Source organism: Thermobia domestica, chromosome 3 (genome assembly GCF_964235325.1).
Source record: "Thermobia domestica chromosome 3, izTheDome1.hap1.1, whole genome shotgun sequence".
Taxonomy (NCBI): domain Eukaryota; kingdom Metazoa; phylum Arthropoda; class Insecta; order Zygentoma; family Lepismatidae; genus Thermobia; species Thermobia domestica.
In genome coordinates, this window is record NC_137456.1 from 254,555,441 (window position 1) to 254,575,031 (window position 19,591).

Consider the following 19,591-nt stretch of genomic DNA (forward strand, 5'->3'; position numbering starts at 1 on the left):
ACTATTAAATAAATATTTTTTTAACTCATGAATTTAATTTGTTTCTAGAATTTCTAACTGAAGCCCGATTTTCATGAGGTTTGTGGCAAATGATTAAGGAAGGATGGAAAATTTTGGAACTATGTTTACTGGTTTAAATTCATCCTGGGTAATATCGGTCACGCCTCAAGTGAAATAGCAGATATCCGCCAGTGTACCTTACAATTGGAATCAGGTTTTGGATTTTTGAAGCGGAATAGCAAAATATAAATTGTTAGTAAGAATACAAATTAATTATTAGTCGTAACAGTCATAAACATAAAAATTATTACATTACGTTATTACTAATGGTACAATGAAGACACGTAACGTCTTACCTTTAGAGAAGATGCTGAAAATGTTCGCCTCTTTCCTGTAGACAGTCTAGCACGCCGTTCCCATGTTAAGGGCTGTTAGACGTAATGTTTCCTGGCTAATGTTTGCATTTTTAGTTGTAATCTTCTGCTTCAACATTTTTAACAATCCCAAGGATATAGGGTGGTTTCTGTACGCACGTCTCTTTAGGAAGAACCACAGAAAGAAGTCAGGTGTAGTAAAGTCCGGAGACCTCGGAGACTACAATCCCTTCGGATTTTTTTTTTTTTTGACAGTAGGGTGATTTCAATCTGGGCCATACTGTCATGTGATGTTTGACATGTTGCTCTATCCTGTTGTTAATAGCCATGTGTGAGTTCAATGTCGTTCAACCTTTGAACAAATTCAATGGAAATTTCCCTGTACCTCTCTGTTTGTTTCATTGAAGATGATTGGTCTCACCATACGTGATGCTGAAACAGCGCACCATACCCCAACTTTGAGTGATGCAACGGAATTTACACTAGACTATGTGGATTAACTGCTGCCCATAACCGTCAATTCTGCGTAATAACGTACCCACAAAGATGAAACCAGGCTTCATCTATAAACAGTTATTTTGAGAATATCAGGATTACGTATAATGAAAATTAAAAACCAGTTACAGTAAGCAACACCTTTCTTATCTGGAGCCTTCAATTCTTGAATAGGTGTAATTTTTTACGGTCTTAGTTTTGCAGTTTTCGCTGTCTTTTGAAATGTTGAATAGCTGTAGCCGGTTTCTTGCGACAAACGACGGAAACCTAAGGAGTCTATAACTGACTTAAGGAGTTTCTTGGGTGACCTAAGGAGTCTACAACTGACACAACACCCGCTTGTGGGATCTCTCAGAAGCGATCCTATTTCTTCCAATTTATTCACTAGCGACATCTGTTCCTGTCTGGGACATAACGTGTGGCAAATTTGTTTTTAAATGCCCTTTTGCGTACCAACAACAGGTTCCTTTCTCCAAAAACTTAACGATACACACACGTTGCTCCAAAGAGTACACCATTGTCACTGTGTTCTGATAATCACATAATAGCACACAGCTGTACAGTACGATTCCCAATACAACGGATCAGTTTCGGGTTTCTTTTTGACCGTGGTGAGGTTGCCATCTAACGGAGAAAACTCAAACCTACACCGCACTACACTTCATTCCAATTGTAAGATACACTGGCGAATACTTGTTATTTTTCTTGAGGCGTGGCCGATATTACCCGGAATGAATTTAAACCAGTAAACAGTCTCATAAATCTCCTATCCATCCTTGATCATAAGCCACAAACCGTATGAAAACGTTAGAAATTGTAGACCCAAATACAATCCATGAGTTTTAAAGAATCATCCTATAAAAATATTTCTAATCTTGAAAGTATAATAAAGAAAACACAATAATTATAAAAAAAAGTGGAATATGAAATCATCTTTTTTCTTCATCTACGTATATATATTTTACATTTAAAAAAATGGCACCACTTTTCCCTTGATTTTATCTTGACTGCAGCTTCATTATGTGAGGTGGTATCAAAAATTAGACTAGTTCTGTAACCCGTCAATAGATGGCAGCGCAAGGCTGCACGCACAGGGACCTTCATAAGTTAGTGTGCCAAGACGCGTCCTGTGTACATCTGGGAGCTGCGCAGCTGGTACTATTCTGACCACGTGCATTACCACGTCGGCGATTTCATTATAGACAGCAAGTTAGAACAACGAGCGAACGTGAAATTCTGTGTGAAACTGTTCAAATCTGCCAGAGACCCTTCATGATTCGGCTAGTGTATGGCGACGTTGCAATGAGTTCGAGGTGTTTTGAATGGCACGCACTTCCAGAGCGGAAGAGCACCACTTAAAGACGACGAAAGATCAGGACAATCTTCAACGAGCACAGCACCCGAAAATGTTGAAACCATTCGGCACTTGTGCACGAGAATCGTCGAAGAATCCACAACATTGGTGCCACTGTCGGTGCGTCATACGGAACAGTGCAGGCAATCTTCACGTGTGATTTGAACATGTGCCGTGTTGTTGCCAAGAACTACGTCAGAGTGCCGTGGATGACCCATTCTTCATGTCTAGGATCATTACCGGTGACGAAACTTGGGTGTACGGTCGCAGCATTGTGAATCACGAATTCCTCCCCAGGGACCAGACCGTTAATTCTGCTGCAGGTTTTGAGGCATCTGAAAAAGGACATTCGGCGAAAACGACCGTATTTGTGGTGCGCAAAGAGCTGGCTGTTCCACGATGACAATACACCCTGTCACCGTACTCTTCCTCCGCGAGTTTCTTACTAGAAACTAGATGATCGGACTTTCGCCAGACTTGACCGACTTGACTTCTGCAGGTTTCACTATCTTTCCGAAGCTGAAGATGCAGCTCAAAGGTCGCTGTTTGGACATCATTGCGGAGATCCAGCGCGAATCGCAAAAGATGTTTGACACTCTTCGAAAAGAAGACTTGCAGGGCACATTCCAACAGTTGCAGAAGCGCTGGGAGCGCTGTGTTGCTGTACAAGGTGACTATTTTGAAGGTGTTAGTGTGTAACTGTAGATAAAGTACTTTCTTATAAATAGAACTTGTCTCAAAACCTTTTGATACCACATGATTATATATATATAAAATATTTTTTATCATACCCCGACATAAAACTATATCATCTGAAACCAATACATTTATTTTTCGATTCGATTTGTTTAAAAACTAGCAACAAAAGAATTTTAGAAACCTACTGTAATTATTCGTACTGGAAAGTAATTATACATATAATCAATATGTTCATCATTGACGTAGAAGGGTAGTTGGACAAAAGCCAGAACCGCACATTGGTAACAAATAATCTTAAAGCATTGTCCATAAAACATACCGGTACTCTAAGACTTATGATTGCATAATTTTTTGATTTTTATTGTTTACACGATAGCTTGCTAACTGTAATTAACCCATCCCGGATTCTCGCAAACTAACAGTCCCGATAGAATGCCATATCATAAAGGAATTTTCAAAATTCCAGTAGAATACCATATAAAGGAATTTTCAAAATTCCAGTCATAACCGATATCATCTCGGAATCGGAAGTCATTCAGTCTTCCTTTTCGAAGTTCAAACGCCATTTTCTTCAAGTGGAGGTAACTGTTATGAAGCTTAACCTGAGAGTACATATCTGTATATGTTCAGAATATTGCTATATTTTAATTCCATGTAAATAGTTTTATACAAGCTGGTTCACTTCATAAAATGTATGTAGGTAAGTAAAATGCAAGTCAGCAGAATTTAAAATAGTAGGAAGTATGTAGGTCAAATTGTCGCATCATTAAATAAATAAATAAATAAATAATTAAAATAAATAAATAAAAAGAGACAAAAGGTATAAAGATGAGGTTCTATTTCGGTTAATGCTTTAACTAATTTTTTTAGCAGCTCTTTTGGGATATTTTCAGATTTTTGAGATTGGAAAGCTCCATTAGAAAACAACAAGAATTTTATGAATCTTGTATCATTGAAGTTCAGGATCTTCAAGTGAGACTAGTGGAGAGTTTTCAGAGAAGGTAAGCCTTTCGTCTATTTTCATCAATACTTGTTTCAAATTTTTAATCTATATTCTAACATTTGATTATACAGTATATTGTTTTAATTTCACATCAATTTGTTCAGAATTTTGAGGGCATAAGCGCGAGGAAGACAAAAGTAAAGACTGTACGTTATTTAAAGATTAGAATTATAAGCTCTAAAGGTATTCTTGTACTTTGCTCTTTTTGTGATATATATAATATAGCCATGAAAAAATTAATAGTAACTCTGGAATTTTACGCATTTATAAATATTTCAAAGAAGTTCCTACCTTAATATGCACACGTATTTTTACAACAATTGATGATATTCAACAAAATATGACGTTAGTTGTTAAGTGAAGTGTACCCAGTTGATTTTGGCTCAAGCTAATACTTGATTGTATGTCCACGCTAAATAATGTCTTCGCATCGTTGTGGCATGTATTTGACTAAGTTTTGTAGTGTTTATTGAAATGCAGTATTGCCAGACGTCGTTTATTGCTTGAATTAACTCAGCTCTTGTAGAATGTCTTGCACGAACCTTATTCTTCAAAACACTCCATAAATTTTCAATTGGGTTTAAGTCGGGCGAATTACCAGGCCAAGGAAGTTGGGTAACATGACGTAAGGACAGCATATAGTCTTTTTATAACTTTGGCACGATGACAGGGGGCAGAATCGTCTTGAAAAATAAAGGAATCACTGTTGGATAAATCACTATCCGCAGGTATCATTGTAGTTTCAAGAATATGTTTGTAAGTTTGTGCATTAACAACACAATCACAAATGTGAATTTTACCAGTTCCATTAAAAGAAAAAACATCCCCAAATCATTACACTGATAGAGTACTTGGAAGTTTCTACAGTATACGCAGAATTTAAATACTTCGCCAGTCATGGATAAACTCTAGCGCGTGAATTATTGCTATAAATAGTTATTTTCTTCTCATCGCTAAACAGAACTTTGCGCCACTGGTCACGTGTCCAATTCTTGTAAGTTTTGGCATACTCTGTGGCTTTTACGTTCCGGTGTAAGATACGGCTTCCTGACAACTCGGTGAACGCAAACCCATCGATTTTAACCTGTTTCTCTCCGTTCTCGGACAGATGTCGACACCAGATGTTTCCCTCTTCTATCAAGATTTTCTGATGACTCAAATCTGTCTGCAAGACAACTGTCGCAATGCACTGTTCTATCTAGGCGAGGATTTCATGTTTCGACCACATTTGCCAATTCTTCCACTTTTTATGCACCCTGCTTCCCGAATTTTGGCCAGCTGCCTACCCACTGTATATTTTATCATTAGTTTTGCCACACTCCATGTTTTAATTCTAATGGCTTTCTAAGGTGTAAGGTCACACGTTTTACTCATGTCGATGTCCGATATCAATTTATAAACGGTAAATCAATATGTATGTAAAACTATCACTTTCAAATTTGTCAGTGAAATTAACAGTACTAGAACAACACAATTACGTAACCCAGGGCACCCACACAAGAAGTAAGGAAGCAGAAACTATACTGCACGCGTGGAACGTGGATTACCGTATTGAGCACTCACTGAAAGCAACATGTTCATTCATTAAATGAACATTTGGCATGACGGATTTGTTTCCTTTCCCACAAATTTTCTTGAATATCAGCAATTGTAAAGATACGTATCTTCTGTGAGTAGATTTGGATTCTAAATAAAATTTCCTTTAATTTGATGTATTATTGTGCGTTTGTGCATATTTAGGTAGAAACTTCTTCAAATTCCTTATAAATGCGTAAAATTCCAAGGAGTTGCTATTAAGGTTTGATCTTTTAAAAGGATCATCTTTCCTTCAGAATGACTATATATATATATATATATATATATATAGTATGGCGCTAAATAAGTTTCTGGACACTTTCACTGGATTGACTGCCGCATAACTCTTTGCGACACAGATTTTGGTGATCTGAAAGAACTTTCGGTACTACAACCTTCGCATATATTTTCTTGTTCAATCCTTTATTTAGAATGCACCGAACAACTTTCCGATCTGAGTTAAGCAACTCAGCCAGTGCACAAATACTAAATCTTCATTCACCTCACTTTATATATAAATATAAGGTAATCTGGTTCTATTAAGGTTATTTCATTGTCTTCCACTTTCTTCTCTCCAAAAGTAAGTTTATGCCAAACACACGTATCCCCAACAAACTATTATCTCCATAAGCCTCAGTTAACATATTGAATGTTTGTTGCTGATTTCTTGTTCAGTTTTTCCACTATAATTCTTTCGTCAGAAAGCGGTTACACATGTTCAATGAGGTAATAATCATAGCTGGCGATACCAAACGAGTTCAAACTTGCAACACAGATAAATGAGGAGTGTCGCATGACCTCACCAAATTAGGTGTTGCCAACTGATCTCTTTAAATTAATGCATTCAGTTATATTTGTCGCTTCATATAGGAAAGTATTTTTTTTTTTTTAATTATTTAATATGATTTTAAGGCGTCATGGTTATTGAATGCGTGAAAGCAACTTAGCCATACCATATATCATACAAATTTATTTTTGCATTTCATGTCACTTACATAAGTGTAGCAAGCGAAGAACAATCGAAGTAATGAATTTACTATTAAAATCAGAACGTCAGTCATCCTTAAAGATTATGGTAATCAAAGATAGTCAGAATTTTACCATCGAAACACAAAATTGCATAATCTTTAAAAGTATTTTGCTCGTACAGTAGAACTCCAGTCCTCTGGATCGATATCAGGAAAAAAAAATATTGAAGTACAATCTGTATATATTCGTTTGTAAAAATATATTTTCCTTGAAAATCAAATTTCAAGGAAATTCAAACTAACTTTATATACTATTAGGAATATGTTGTTTTCTTTGTAGTAAACGTGCTCATCTGCAACAGACATTAGCCTTACCTTTGTATTAATAAGAGCGATTAGTTTTTACTTAAAACATTTTTTAACTCATTTTCTCAATTTTCCTAATTTCTGGATATCCGGAGTAGTCCAGAACTCATTAATCCGAGTACTTGGAGTTCCTTTGTAATATTGTGATGAAGTAGGAATAATATTGATTAATAATCATGGATTGTACTGATAATGTGGTTTTTGTGTTATTTTGAACTGATGAAAAAATAATTTAAAATTACTTTTCAGATCAGTGCAAGACAAAGTGAAATCTTTCAAGCTAATGATATCGCAAAGCTGTACAGATGCCTTACAAGAAATTCAAAAGAAATACGAAGATAAGATGGAGGAGCTGACTGTGGAACACAGAAAGGAAATAGATCGCGTTACATATGCTTATAATGAAGAAATAGATCGTTTAAAGCAGACTCATGAGAAGGACTTGGAAATAAAGCTTAACAGTGAGAGGGCATTGCACACTAATCTGCAACTATCTCTGGAAGAAACAGAAAAGAAACACAGAGAAGAGATTGTAAAATGTGAAACAGAATATCAGTTAAAACTGTCAGCACTTGTTGGTGAATACGAGTCAAAAATTTCAACCTTGAACAACGAGAAACAGACTGAGTTAAGCGAATTGGAGGACAAATATGATTCTCTCACAAAGAATTTTGACGCTTTACAAAAGGAGCGAGATTCCTTGAGGAATGCTCACGAAGAGCAAATAGAAAAAATATCAGATTTGAAAGAAGAAGAGAAATCGTGGAGAGAGAAGGTTGAATCTCTCGTTTCACAATTAAATGAATTGGAAGCAAATTACAATTTGAAAGTGAAAGCTTTAGAAGATTCTCATGCTGAAGAGCTTAATACGTTGATAAAGTCTCATGAATTGGAAGTACTTTCTTTGAAGGATGATTACTTATCCAAAGAAGCAAATTTAGTGGATGCCTTAGAAAAAGCCAGCAATGAACAGACAAGTTTGCAGTCTCTTTTAGCTGAAGAGCAGTGCGCCAAAGAAAATCTTCAAAAGGAGCAAGAGGCATTGTATAATGAAATAAAAATGCGTGGGGAGGTTGTACAGTCTCTGCAACACAAATTGGAACTGGAGGTAAACAATATGAAGCTAGCTCATAATTTAGAAATTGAAAATATGAAAATTAAGTTTAATGAAGAAACTGAGCAATTAAAAGTTAGTTTTGAAACTGAGAAGACTGAACTCTGTAGTGCCTTAGAGTCGTGTACAGCTCAGATAACCATGCTTCAAGAAATGAATAGAGAGCTTGAGAGAATATTGACAGAAACAAACCAACGATTGGAGGAACGAGATTCTCAATTCTCAGCTACAGTAAAAGAATTGGAATTCACTAAACAGAACATGGAATTGCTAACGGTCAAATTAAAGGAAGAAATTTCTTATTTGCAACAGCAACACGATGAAGTTTTAAGAACTTCTGATGCTAAGTTACAAGCTATGCAAAATCAAATGGAAGAAAAGTTGAGAGAGAAAGATGAATATTTAGAGAAGACAAGGCAACAATTCTCAGCTGCTATCAAAGATTTAGAGTTCACGAAAGAGAATGTGGAGAAATTAACAAATAAATTGCAGGAAGAAAACAATAATTTACGAATTCGACATGAAGAGTCCGTGAACTCATTTTCAACTCAGCTCTCAGAACTGCAGCAAATTAAAATCAATCTGGAAGAGAAACTGAAAGAGAAGGAAGAGAATATAGAAGAAAAAGAGAAACAGTTTTCAGCGACCATACAAGAATTGGAGTTTGCAAAGGGAAATATAGAATTACTTGCTAATAAGCTTCAAGAAGAAGCTATTACTCTGAAGAACCAATATGAATCAGAACTTCAGCAAGTTAAGTACGAGCTGGAAGATAAAATAAAGGAAAAGGATGTAAGTTTACAAGAGAAAGAACAACAATACTCAGCAATAATTAAGGAATTAGAGTTCACAAAAACAAACGTCGAATTGCTTACGAACAAACTTCAGGAGGAGACTGTGAATATGAAGACCCAATATGAAGCAAACCTACGAGTAAAGAATGAGTTGGAATTGGAGATAAAGGAGAAATCCGATTGTTTGATGGAGAAGGAAGCTAAGATTTCTGGCTTAGTGAAGGAATTAGAATGGACTAAAGAAAATCTTGAGTCTTTAACAGCAAAGCTTGTGCAAGAGTCCGAGGCACTAAAGAGAACACACGAAGAAGAACTTGCAAGAACAAATCAGGAATATATTCAGAACTTGGATAGGTTAACTGAAGAGAAAAAAGCAGAATACGATAAACTTTATGAAGAGTATATGAAAGCACAGGAAGGTCTAAAGTTATTGTCGTCAGAAAAAAATGAATTAGATAATCTTTTGTCGCAAGTGAACAGCGAGATAGAGAGAATAAAAGAGGAACTAAGTTTTGAAAAAGAAAATACTCTAAAACTAACGAAAGAACACAGTGATTTTGTTAAGAACCATGCTGAAGAAATTGAAAATCTTAAAGAGGAATATAGGAGATTGGAAGGAACTTTTACTGAAAAATGTAAGGAACTCGCAACCTCTAATCAGTTGAAGTCAGACTTAGAAAAGGATGTGTTGGAGAAGCAGATCGCGATCATTGAACTAGAAGATCGAGTTAATGTTCTTGTTACGGAAGTTGACGAAGCGAGAACGAAGGTAGATCAAATGGCATCTGAGAACCATCATATATTGCGACTGCAAGAAGAAAATGACAGGATTGTTCTAGATCTTCAAACACGGTTGCAGGATGCAGTAACACAAACTGAAAGTTTAAAAATCGAAAAGGAAGATATAATAGCAGAAAAAATGAAAATTGAATCACGACTTGAAGAAGAGGAACAGCAAATTAGAGATCTAATGGTGGAAATAGATTGTCACGCTGAGCAGTCAGAGGAAGCAAAGCAAATGGTGGAAGAGTTGCGGAAGGAATTAGAAGAGAAAGAGAGAGAATGTGAACGATTGAAGAACGTTGAAGAAACTCTGCGTTTGGCAGAAAAGCAAATGACTGAATTGGAAAGCAGTCTTCAATCTAAATCACGAGCTGTCGACAAACTAAGTACAGAACTCAGTGAATACAAGGAATCTGTTAGTTCACTTGAAAAAAATTTAGCGAACTTGCGGGAAAGAGTAAACACTGAACAACGAGAACGGAAGCTTTTAGAAGCGTCTTTGAAGGAGAAACGTTCGCGAGAAAAGGAAATGCATTCCTCACTGTCTAAGCTTAAAGATGAGAAACAAAATCTTCTGGAAAAGAATGCAGATATGGAAAGGGAGGTGAAAGATTATCGCACTGTTATCAGGGATCTTGAGAAGAGACTAGATAAATACATGGAGAACAAGACCAGACAGGATGTTGAAATACAGGAGTTGAAGAACGAATTACAACTTAAAGAGGAAATGCTGGAGAGGTTAGTAAAGATTTCTATTCACTATTATGTGTTCTGTCGATTTTGTATGAAGTAACTGAATATTCAAACTGCACATTGATGGCTTAAAACGCAAATTATAGCGTTCTCTTTCTCTTTAAAATACCAATAGTTCTGTAGTATTTACAAAATGGGACTAGTGTTCGGAATTCTGTGTACTTTATTTCTGCTAAGAAACTTCCAATGATTAGTTGTGGTGCTATCAATTGAAATTCGAAATTAAGTACAAGTTTCTAAAGACGCGAATAAATAATAATAATATAATGGTGAATGCCGCAAAGAGGATTGTATGAGAAACAGGTTATCTATTATGAACCTTAGTAGATCTGATACACGTGAAGTATTTTTTTTTTTCCTTTACGTTGTGTCGATGGTTCATTCCAAATCATATTTTACCCGCCTAACTTGGTGCGGGCTGCTTCCGAGTTTCAAATTTCTTACGCCTAAGTGCTTCTTTTTAAAATCCGATAAAATTGTGTAGAATATATTTGGTCTAGGAATTAATTCGTGCGGTTGGTACGCACACATTGAAGCTGTAGTACAAACACAAAATACATAAATACCTTAAGAAAAATATTGTCCATCGCTAGCCACCACTTTCGCCCATCTGTCAGGCAATGTACGGATTCCGTGGCGAAAGAAGTCCTCATCCTTGGAAGCGATCCAGTCAGAGACCCATGTTTCGATATCTTCTGAAGAAGTAAACCGCTGTCCAATCAAATCGTTGTTCATGCAATCGAACAAGTAGTAGTCCGAAGGAGCAACGTCTGGTGAATACGGCGGGTGGGGTAAAACTTCCCATCCGACATTTTCTAAATAGGTTTTGACCGGTTTTGCGACATGTGGGCGAGCGTTATCATGTTGAACAATAAGTTTATCATGTCTGTTCTCCCATTCTGGTCGTGTTCTGGCCAGAGCTTGCTTCAAACGCATTAATTGTCGTCGATAACGTTCTCCATTCATAGTTTCACCCGGTTGCAGCAGCTCATAGTACACCACACCTTTCATATCCCACCATATGCACAGCATAACCTTTGCACAGTGAATATCTCGTTTTGGTTGTGATGGACCTGGTTCACCTGGTTTCACACAGGCCTTTTTTCGTTTAGGGTTCTCGTAATGGATCCACTTCTCATCACCCGTAATAATTCGATGCAGAAACCCCTTTCTGCTCTGTCGTTGAAGCAGCAATTCGCAAATGGTTTTTCGTCTTTCAACGTCTCTGTCTTTCAATTCATGTGGAACCCAATGTGACATCTTTTGAATCATTCCCATGGCTTTCAAGCGTTTGGAGACTGTTGTTTGATCAACGCCTAATGCTGCTGCAAGTTGTTCCTGCGTTTGACACGAATCCTGCTCGAGCAATGCTGTCAATTCTTCGTCTTGAAATTTTTTTGGCTGTCCAGCTCGCTCTTGGTCTGCCAAGCCGAAATCACCACTTCTAAACCGTGCAAACCACTTCTGACACGTTCGCTCAGCTAGAGCATGGTCACCATACACTTCCACCAAAATACGATGACTTTCAGTCGCACTTTTCTGCATGTTAAAGTAATGCAGCAGGACACCCCGCAAAAACACTTTATCAGGCACAAATTGCGCCATGTTCACTTAACTACAAACTGGTGTTGTTGACGCTTTAATCCACTGCCCTATACTACGAACGATACGCGATGACAGGGGTTTGCAACACATGTGTGGATACACGGAACTGTGGGACGCTCCGTTCGTTGCGCCATCTCTTGTCCACCCGCACGAATTAATTCCTAGACCAAATAAATTTGTTAAAAGCTGGAAACTATTGTTGACAGCCACTACGACCACAGTAAAAATTGCTAGCTTTTTTTTTTTTTTTCTGATGCCAGGAACCTTAATTATTTGCTTGAAGCTTGTTAGGGACATACCGTATTTGCGCCAATAGAGGCCACACTTTTCTTCCTACATTTTGGCTTGGAAAAATCATGGTACGGCCTATTTTCTCCCTCAGATCCTAAATCGTTATATTCAAAATAACTTGTACACGTATTATTTTGCAGCCTTCAATTGGAATCATTATAACGGCATATTCACATTTCCAGTTTTAAACTACAAAATCAAGCAATCTTTCTCCCGCTTTCCGTGTTTCTTTGCATAGCTGATAACTTGAAGTTCAAATTTCGCTGTGAAACTAGTACGCTCTTTTCTTATCGTCAATCAAACCAAATTATCAACTTCCCTCGAATTAATTAACTTTGAGCTTCCTTACACTGTCGCTTAAATTAGTCACGTCACCAGTCCTCTCAATACGCAAAACATGTTCTGTTGATTAGTCACCCTTAGTTACGAAGTTGAAGAAGAGGAAGGAGAGAGATGAAACTCAAATGAACTTTCTCGTAAATTTAATACTGCGGCCTACATTCGAGATTTACATTTTTCTATAATCTCGTGTTAAAAGTTTAGTTGCGGCCTATATTTGCACACAGCCTATATTCATGCAAATACGGTATCACTTGACACATGAGCTAATTAGGATATCCGGCCGGCAAAAGTGAATATAACCCCCTTACACCAAGTTATTTTTTCCTTGTTTATATTGGTGGTCTGTAGTACTTTTCAATTTTTAGTATCAAATTTATATTCTAAATAATTTTAGCTTAAAAGCATAAGAAATCTGAAACTGAAGAAGTCCACAGCAAGTTATGCGGGTCAAGTATAAGTTGGAATAAATAATTAACGCAACGTAAAGATGAAAAGCTTTACCTTCCCTGTTCTGCGTACCTTATTTTGCACATTTTGAACTTTAGATCAACTGTAAGAATCATGACAGTGCTTAGAATCAGTGTTTCTGTTAGTATGATTTAAATTAAAGGACACTTTACGATTTCGTGATTCATATTTCCTTCATGTTTTAAAATATAAAAGCATACACTGTAGTTTTTAGTGCAGCGAGATTCAATATTTATAACATTTGTGGCAATGATGTTTTACACTTTTTTTTTTTTCTTTCTTCAAATATACATGAAACACGAAAATAAGACGTGTTTTCCTTGAAAATTTTTATGATCCTGTCTTAATAAAATTTTTAGTTTTATTTCATGTTTTTCTGAAAGTTACTTATGCATGACACACACTTTTCCTTTTACAAATTTTAACAATGTGCTATAATGCAATAGGAAAAGAATTTCTGTAGTAATTGGTATATTAATAACGGCATTCTTGTAACATCTAGCCGGCAATAGACAAACAATTTCGTGCTTGGGAAATATGCACCATACTTGTCACCATGGCAATCTTTCAGTAACAAATAAAAATGTGTGGTTACAAAAATTAACTACAGTGCTTGAAAGAGTTAAGCCCAAAATTTCCTAGACAAAGAAGTCTTAGAGAAATACTTTGATATTATTATTATTATTATTATTATTATTAACGTTTATAGATGAGGAGGAGAGGTAAAGATGGAAAGGCTCATAAAAAAAAAATGTGCCTTTCTTTTTTTGAAATAAAAAGAACTAAATTTCCCATAGATTTTTTTTTTCCATGGGAAATTTTGGGCGTATTTAAACGTTTCAATTTTAAGAGAGAACAGTACAGTCCAGCTTTTACTTTTCCTAACACGAGAGACATACTGGTATATTCGAAGGAAAGAAAAAAAATTAAACTTCATTTGATAGGGAAGAGCTAGACACAAGTGATTTTCTAGTTTCAGCTAATTGTATTTAGTTATTAGTTATGTTCAAGTTTTTTTCCCCTCAAAACAAAGATCAACAAATTTTAGTGATAATTGTACTGATAACTTAAATTTTCTTCCACGAAATTATTCAATTAAATTACATGTTTTAGGAATTAATGACCCATTTTATATGGAAGCATAGTCAAAGCAAGTATATCGCATTTATAGAAGTCGTTATGCGGCAGAGTGGTGAAGTTGTTGGTACGTTAAATTTTTATCTTTGTTTGGGACCACGTTGAACTCATTCCCAACAACCGGAACTACCATTGCAACAACGAAAAGTTGTGCGATTAATGCTACTATATATTCACAGCAATTCTAATGTGTGCATGGGGCCAGTTTTTATGAATCTCAGATATGTTATTTATTTTTTTTTTTTCCTTCTGAGACTACAATAATCCACGTTACTTTCAATTTCCACAAAGTCAGGATTTATAATCCAAAGGTTGGGGAATAAGTCAAGGCAACCCAATAACATTTCGACAATCGAAGGATGTATTAAAAATGTTGTATACAACTGAAAGAGTATCTATAATGGATATTTTGTTGATAGGAATCATGAAAGATAGCCCAATACAAAAACTCTTCTCATTATGATGAATCATCAAAAAATAATCTCCCTCACTGTCCACAGCATGCTACCATCAATGTTACAAAACCTTGTCTGATTATGATAATCTCTCGCATTGTCCATGGCACTGTATTATCGAAGTGGAAGACGTCGAATACCATTGGGAACACCATCCTTTGCACCATGCCTGAAGAGCTTGATATATTGGCGCACAGCATTTTCAATGTCCAGGCGGGTTGCATATTGTCGACCACGCAGTAGTTTCTTCACCTTGGGAATGAGGCCAAAATCACACGGTGACAAGTCCGGTAAATGTGCTGGGTGCTCCAACTCCTCTCATTCCTATCGGCGCAGTAGGTCCCGTACACAAGCTGCCTTCCGTAGCTTTGCATTATAGTAAAGTTTGATTGAATTACACGGTAGATCTAGACGCTTCTTCCTAACACCACATCGTAGATGTTTCTGCAGGAAGTCTTTGTAATACGCTGATATGACTGATGTCTTGAAGTACGAAGTGACAAACAAGTATTCCTTAGTGTCATATGCCACAATCACCAATTGTGTGAGCGAGGAATTTTGCCGAACCTTCTGCCTACGCGGTATCCTGGATGTCTCCACTCTGAAGACTATGATTCAACTCAGATTCATACACTCTGGCCCAAAATTCATCTATGGTAATGATCTTGGAAAGAAATTGGTCTTCTTTCACTTCAAAGATTTTAAAATCAGTAATAACACGGATTCCTTTGTTCCAGTCGACACTTAATTTCATCTTGGATATGGTTTCGGACTGTTTATAGTGAACACAGATTTATGAAAGTATCCACTTTGTCGAAAGTATTATGTGGTATTTTGACGCATCCATAATTTGCAGTATTATGATCTAGACAAACTTCCATGTGCTTAGTTGTTTCTTCATTTACTTCTAAACCGATAAAAGCATTTAATAAGGCATCTGCATTTCTTTCCATCGTTCTATCTCCTATCAGATTTAAATCAGTATACACCATAACCTGATGAATACTTCTGTATCATTCAGCTCCAGGCTTTGGTTGCTATCTTTGATATTCCTTATAGCGTACTCCAGAACAATGGTAAATAATAGCGACAACGTATCACCTTGTTTTAGGCCATTCTCGATGTGAAACCTCGTGGACAAGAATTTTCCTACTCGGACTTTACTTTGGGATTCATTTAAACACATCTAACTAGCTTTTTATCGGTGTTCAAATGCGATAAGAATGTCGTAGTGTTTCCCTCCTAACCGTCATAGGCCTTTCTAAAATCAGTAAATAATTGATGAAGCAGAGTATTGTATTCTCATTTCTTTTCGAGTATTTATCGAATGGTAAATATTTGATCGATATTTGGTAGATTTCGTCTAAATCTGCACTGATAATCTTCAGTAAATTCATCTGCATATGGGGTCAATCTTGCTAATATGTTGAGAGGAATGTTTGATTCACTTTCACAAATTTGGAAATTTCATTGCAAAGGAGGAAGGAGTAAAATTTTTACTTTATGCTTTCAGATGGTTAGATAGATGTAAAGGCACGAAATTTGATACACGGAGTTGTTATGCTTTATGGACTAGGAATAAAATTTCCTTACATATATTCAAAGTGGGGGATGCAGAAGGGAGACGAGGAAAAGGTAGTGCGCAAAATATCCGTGGTAATATTTATGAATTACCAGGGTGTGTATCGGTCACGAAAGTCATGAAAAAGTCACGAAATCGGAAAACGGTCATGAAAGTCAAGAAAAAGTCACGAAATTTAGCTTCTGGGTCACGATTTTTTCATCTGTACAAATATAAGTATAGACTGGAAAATTTTGTTTTGTAAAACGTCAAAATTCAGCACCAAAAATGTCTATGGTCGGCTTTAGACGCTATCAAATCGCAAACAAAGCATGCTTCTATCGTATGCATGAAAATTCGGCTCAATTCGCACCCAAATTTGCTCTTGAGAATGTTACTAAATTTTATGGTTTGGGAAAGAAAAAGTCACGAAATTTCATTTTGGCATTTTAGTACACTCGGATTACTTTCCTATGGGAACAAAAATAGTAAGATTGAACATTGATGCTGAATTACCTTATACCACAACAATTCTCAGCATTTATTTTTTTAGTTATATGAAAATTGTCGAATGCATAAATTCTATAAAAATGTTGGATGAGATTTACAATTTTTTGAAACTAACTTAGTTTTTTACATTATAACTTTTTTTTTTTTTTTTTTTTTAAATAGTGAGCGTGAATCTCAGCGAGAGAATCTCACGGAAGAACTTGAGGAGTGGAAGAGGAAGTACCTGGAATTAGAACAATTGGTTGGTCCATTCAGAGAACAGTTAGAAGCATACGAGGCTGAAAGACAGGCTTTAGAAACCCAAACAGCAGCAGCGAAGGGAGAAATGAAGCAATTAGCTTTGCAGTACGCACAAATTTTAGGGCACCAAAACCAGAAACAGAAGATAAGACATATGGTTAAATTAAAGGAGCAGAATTTGGAGTTGAAAGATGTAAGTATCAATAGTTGAATTATTACTCAATGAAAATATCAGTTCAGCGATTGTTTTCGGTGCGTTTTAAAGTTGTTAGTTATTTATGTGTGGATAAATGTTAGTGCACAGTTTGTGTGATGGCTTTTTCGTAGTATTTAGAAAGTAGTGTATAGCTGGAGAGAAACTTAACTATATTTGCCGGCGCATTTCCTTTACGTATCTCATTTTCTGTATTCAGTTTTGAGGAAAAATATTTTCACTACATATTAGGTATTTAAAAAAATACAAACAGATATTTTAGTAAGGAACATAAATATCTTCAATGCCTTCACTAAATGTAGAATCTCAGGCATCTCCGGGAATATCTAAAACGCATGCGCGTCGAGAAAGAATACACTCTCAAACGATAAACAGAGATATTTTATCACAGTTTTTAAGTCGCTAAACTGTATGCAACTTAAATGTTGCAGACCGTAAGTAAATAAGGACATCAACAAGAGAGGAATCAGAAAACCTTAAATTTAAAATTAAACGGAATATCTATATCAGTGTATAAGAGCAAATTTTTTCGACTTATTCCCAAAGACTATCATATACGCCGGCATATACGGTACTTCCCAAAAGAGAACTTGCCCTGTCCAAGAAGTAAAAAATCGCTTGTATTGCTCAGTAACAATAGTTTCGAGTTGTTTGTAATGGAGGTTTCAGATTTCGAATAGTGGAACTTGATTTGACTGGTGACAGCAGTTTCCATAAAGGCTGTGAACAACTCATAAAGGAGTATACAAGTGGTTAAAGTAATGCTTATTAATGTAGGTGAAGCTTAGGTTAGTAAAAATGGCATACGATATTGTCTGGCAATACTAGAAATTACATTAGAAACATACAGAGTGTATAAAGTCTGTTATGAGTAAGGGTGCGGAAAAATGAAGAAAAAGGAATGTTTTTGGGAATAGGTAAAGGTTTTCCACTTGCACCAGCTGTTTGGACTCTACGCTGGTAAGACGGCCTACGTTAAATGAAAGTTTCCAGTTCAGCTGACTGTTCGAACGGAACAAAAGAACACGTAAAAATAACATGGGGAATATTTACATTGTTGTGTGAGGAACCTAAAGCACCTCGAACAGTCTCCCGCCAATGTTGCGTTGTTGGTAATGTGAGGGTTCAAGGGAACAGCCTGCTGAACTGACAACATTCCGTTTTTATTTAATACAGCACACCTTACCAATATAAAGCCCAGACGGCTGGTACGATTTAAAAAGTTTTCATTTTATATTGAAATGAAAACTATCTATTTTCAACAATTTTCCTCTTTCACTTTTTCGTATTCTTACTCAACAGAGTTGGCCTATGGCTCACTTCCGATACATCTTGTATAGTTACGTTGGCTTTGAGCGCGTAAATCTGAGTATTTGAAAAGTGTTATTTTGTACACTGGTGTAAAGCATTATGAAGTAATCTTTTCGATGTAGATCCTCAAAGACACATTCCCATGAAGATCACAAATATTATGGGAGTATTGAAATTATCGGATATCATTAAAAAAATACACAAGGTATACGTAAATCAATTTATTTACTCGGACATATATTATGGCGTATAAAAATAAGACTTCAAAATTTTCCTGTTCGAGAATACATTGGTGACTTAATTAAAAAAAATCTTACACAAAGTGAATTTATGTACAGGTTGGAAAATTAATTGTATATAGAATGGATAGAGGTTGCAGAACGTAAAGACGAGAGGACCGGTGGAGAAAGTTAAATATGCTATAAGTATGAATATGGCTCATTCTTTATAGACTACCTTTTGGAAATTCTGGCAACACGTCGGTGAACTGTGTTACTTTCACTTGAAAACCTTCAGTCTTGCATTTTACGATAAGATCTGCGATTAAAATTGCACTTCACACATTCATAGTTATTACTGTACGTGTGCGGGCAACGTTGGATTACTATTTTTGGTCTGGGGCCACCGTAACTCAGTGGTAGAGCGCTTATCTCTGGTGCGTGGGGTCCCTGGTTCGATCCCCGGTCAAGTTAGTTTGTGGTAGACATGTTTTCCGTGGGTTTTCTCGGAATACTCCAGTTTCCTCCCATATCATTCCACCAGTTTTTTCATCACTCACTCACTTGCCCTAATCATCTGTCACCCTTAGCCCAATAGGCATAAGTGTGGGGCGTTATATTAAGATTTCATTTACTAGTTCTGTTCCGAGAATAAGCTAAAATAAGCGCTGAGAGCCACTCCCTGTTGGAATAATTTAGAAAAAATATCGGATGATTTTTATTCGTTCGTTCATGGATAGCAGTGAATATAATCATGTTCATAAAATAGGATCCGCGGTGGCTCAGGGTAGAAAGCTCACCTCTGCGTGGAATCCTAGTTTGATTCAAGCTCACGCTAAGTGGGCTTAGATGATACAGATGTACGTGAATTTTCATGAAATTTTCTAAGTTTCTCCCACTTTCTTCATTGCACATTTCGTTCATCAGTCTCCCTAAGCTTCAGAGCACAATGGGGGGGGGG

The 19,591-nt window shown here is 36.3% G+C and overlaps 1 protein-coding gene across 2 annotated transcripts in view; it reads left to right on the plus strand.

Moving 5' to 3' along the window:
• The window catches only part of LOC145681025 (uncharacterized), a 59,505-nt gene that overhangs the window by 32,152 nt on the left and 7,762 nt on the right, over positions 1–19,591 (plus strand). For both annotated transcript variants that reach the window (XM_081752324.1, XM_081752325.1), the window contains exons 6-8: positions 3,816–3,923; positions 7,084–10,263; positions 16,810–17,080. In XM_081752324.1, coding sequence (XP_081608450.1) covers positions 3,816–3,923; positions 7,084–10,263; positions 16,810–17,080 — 3,559 coding nt within the window. The remainder of the gene's footprint in view (positions 1–3,815; positions 3,924–7,083; positions 10,264–16,809; positions 17,081–19,591) is intronic.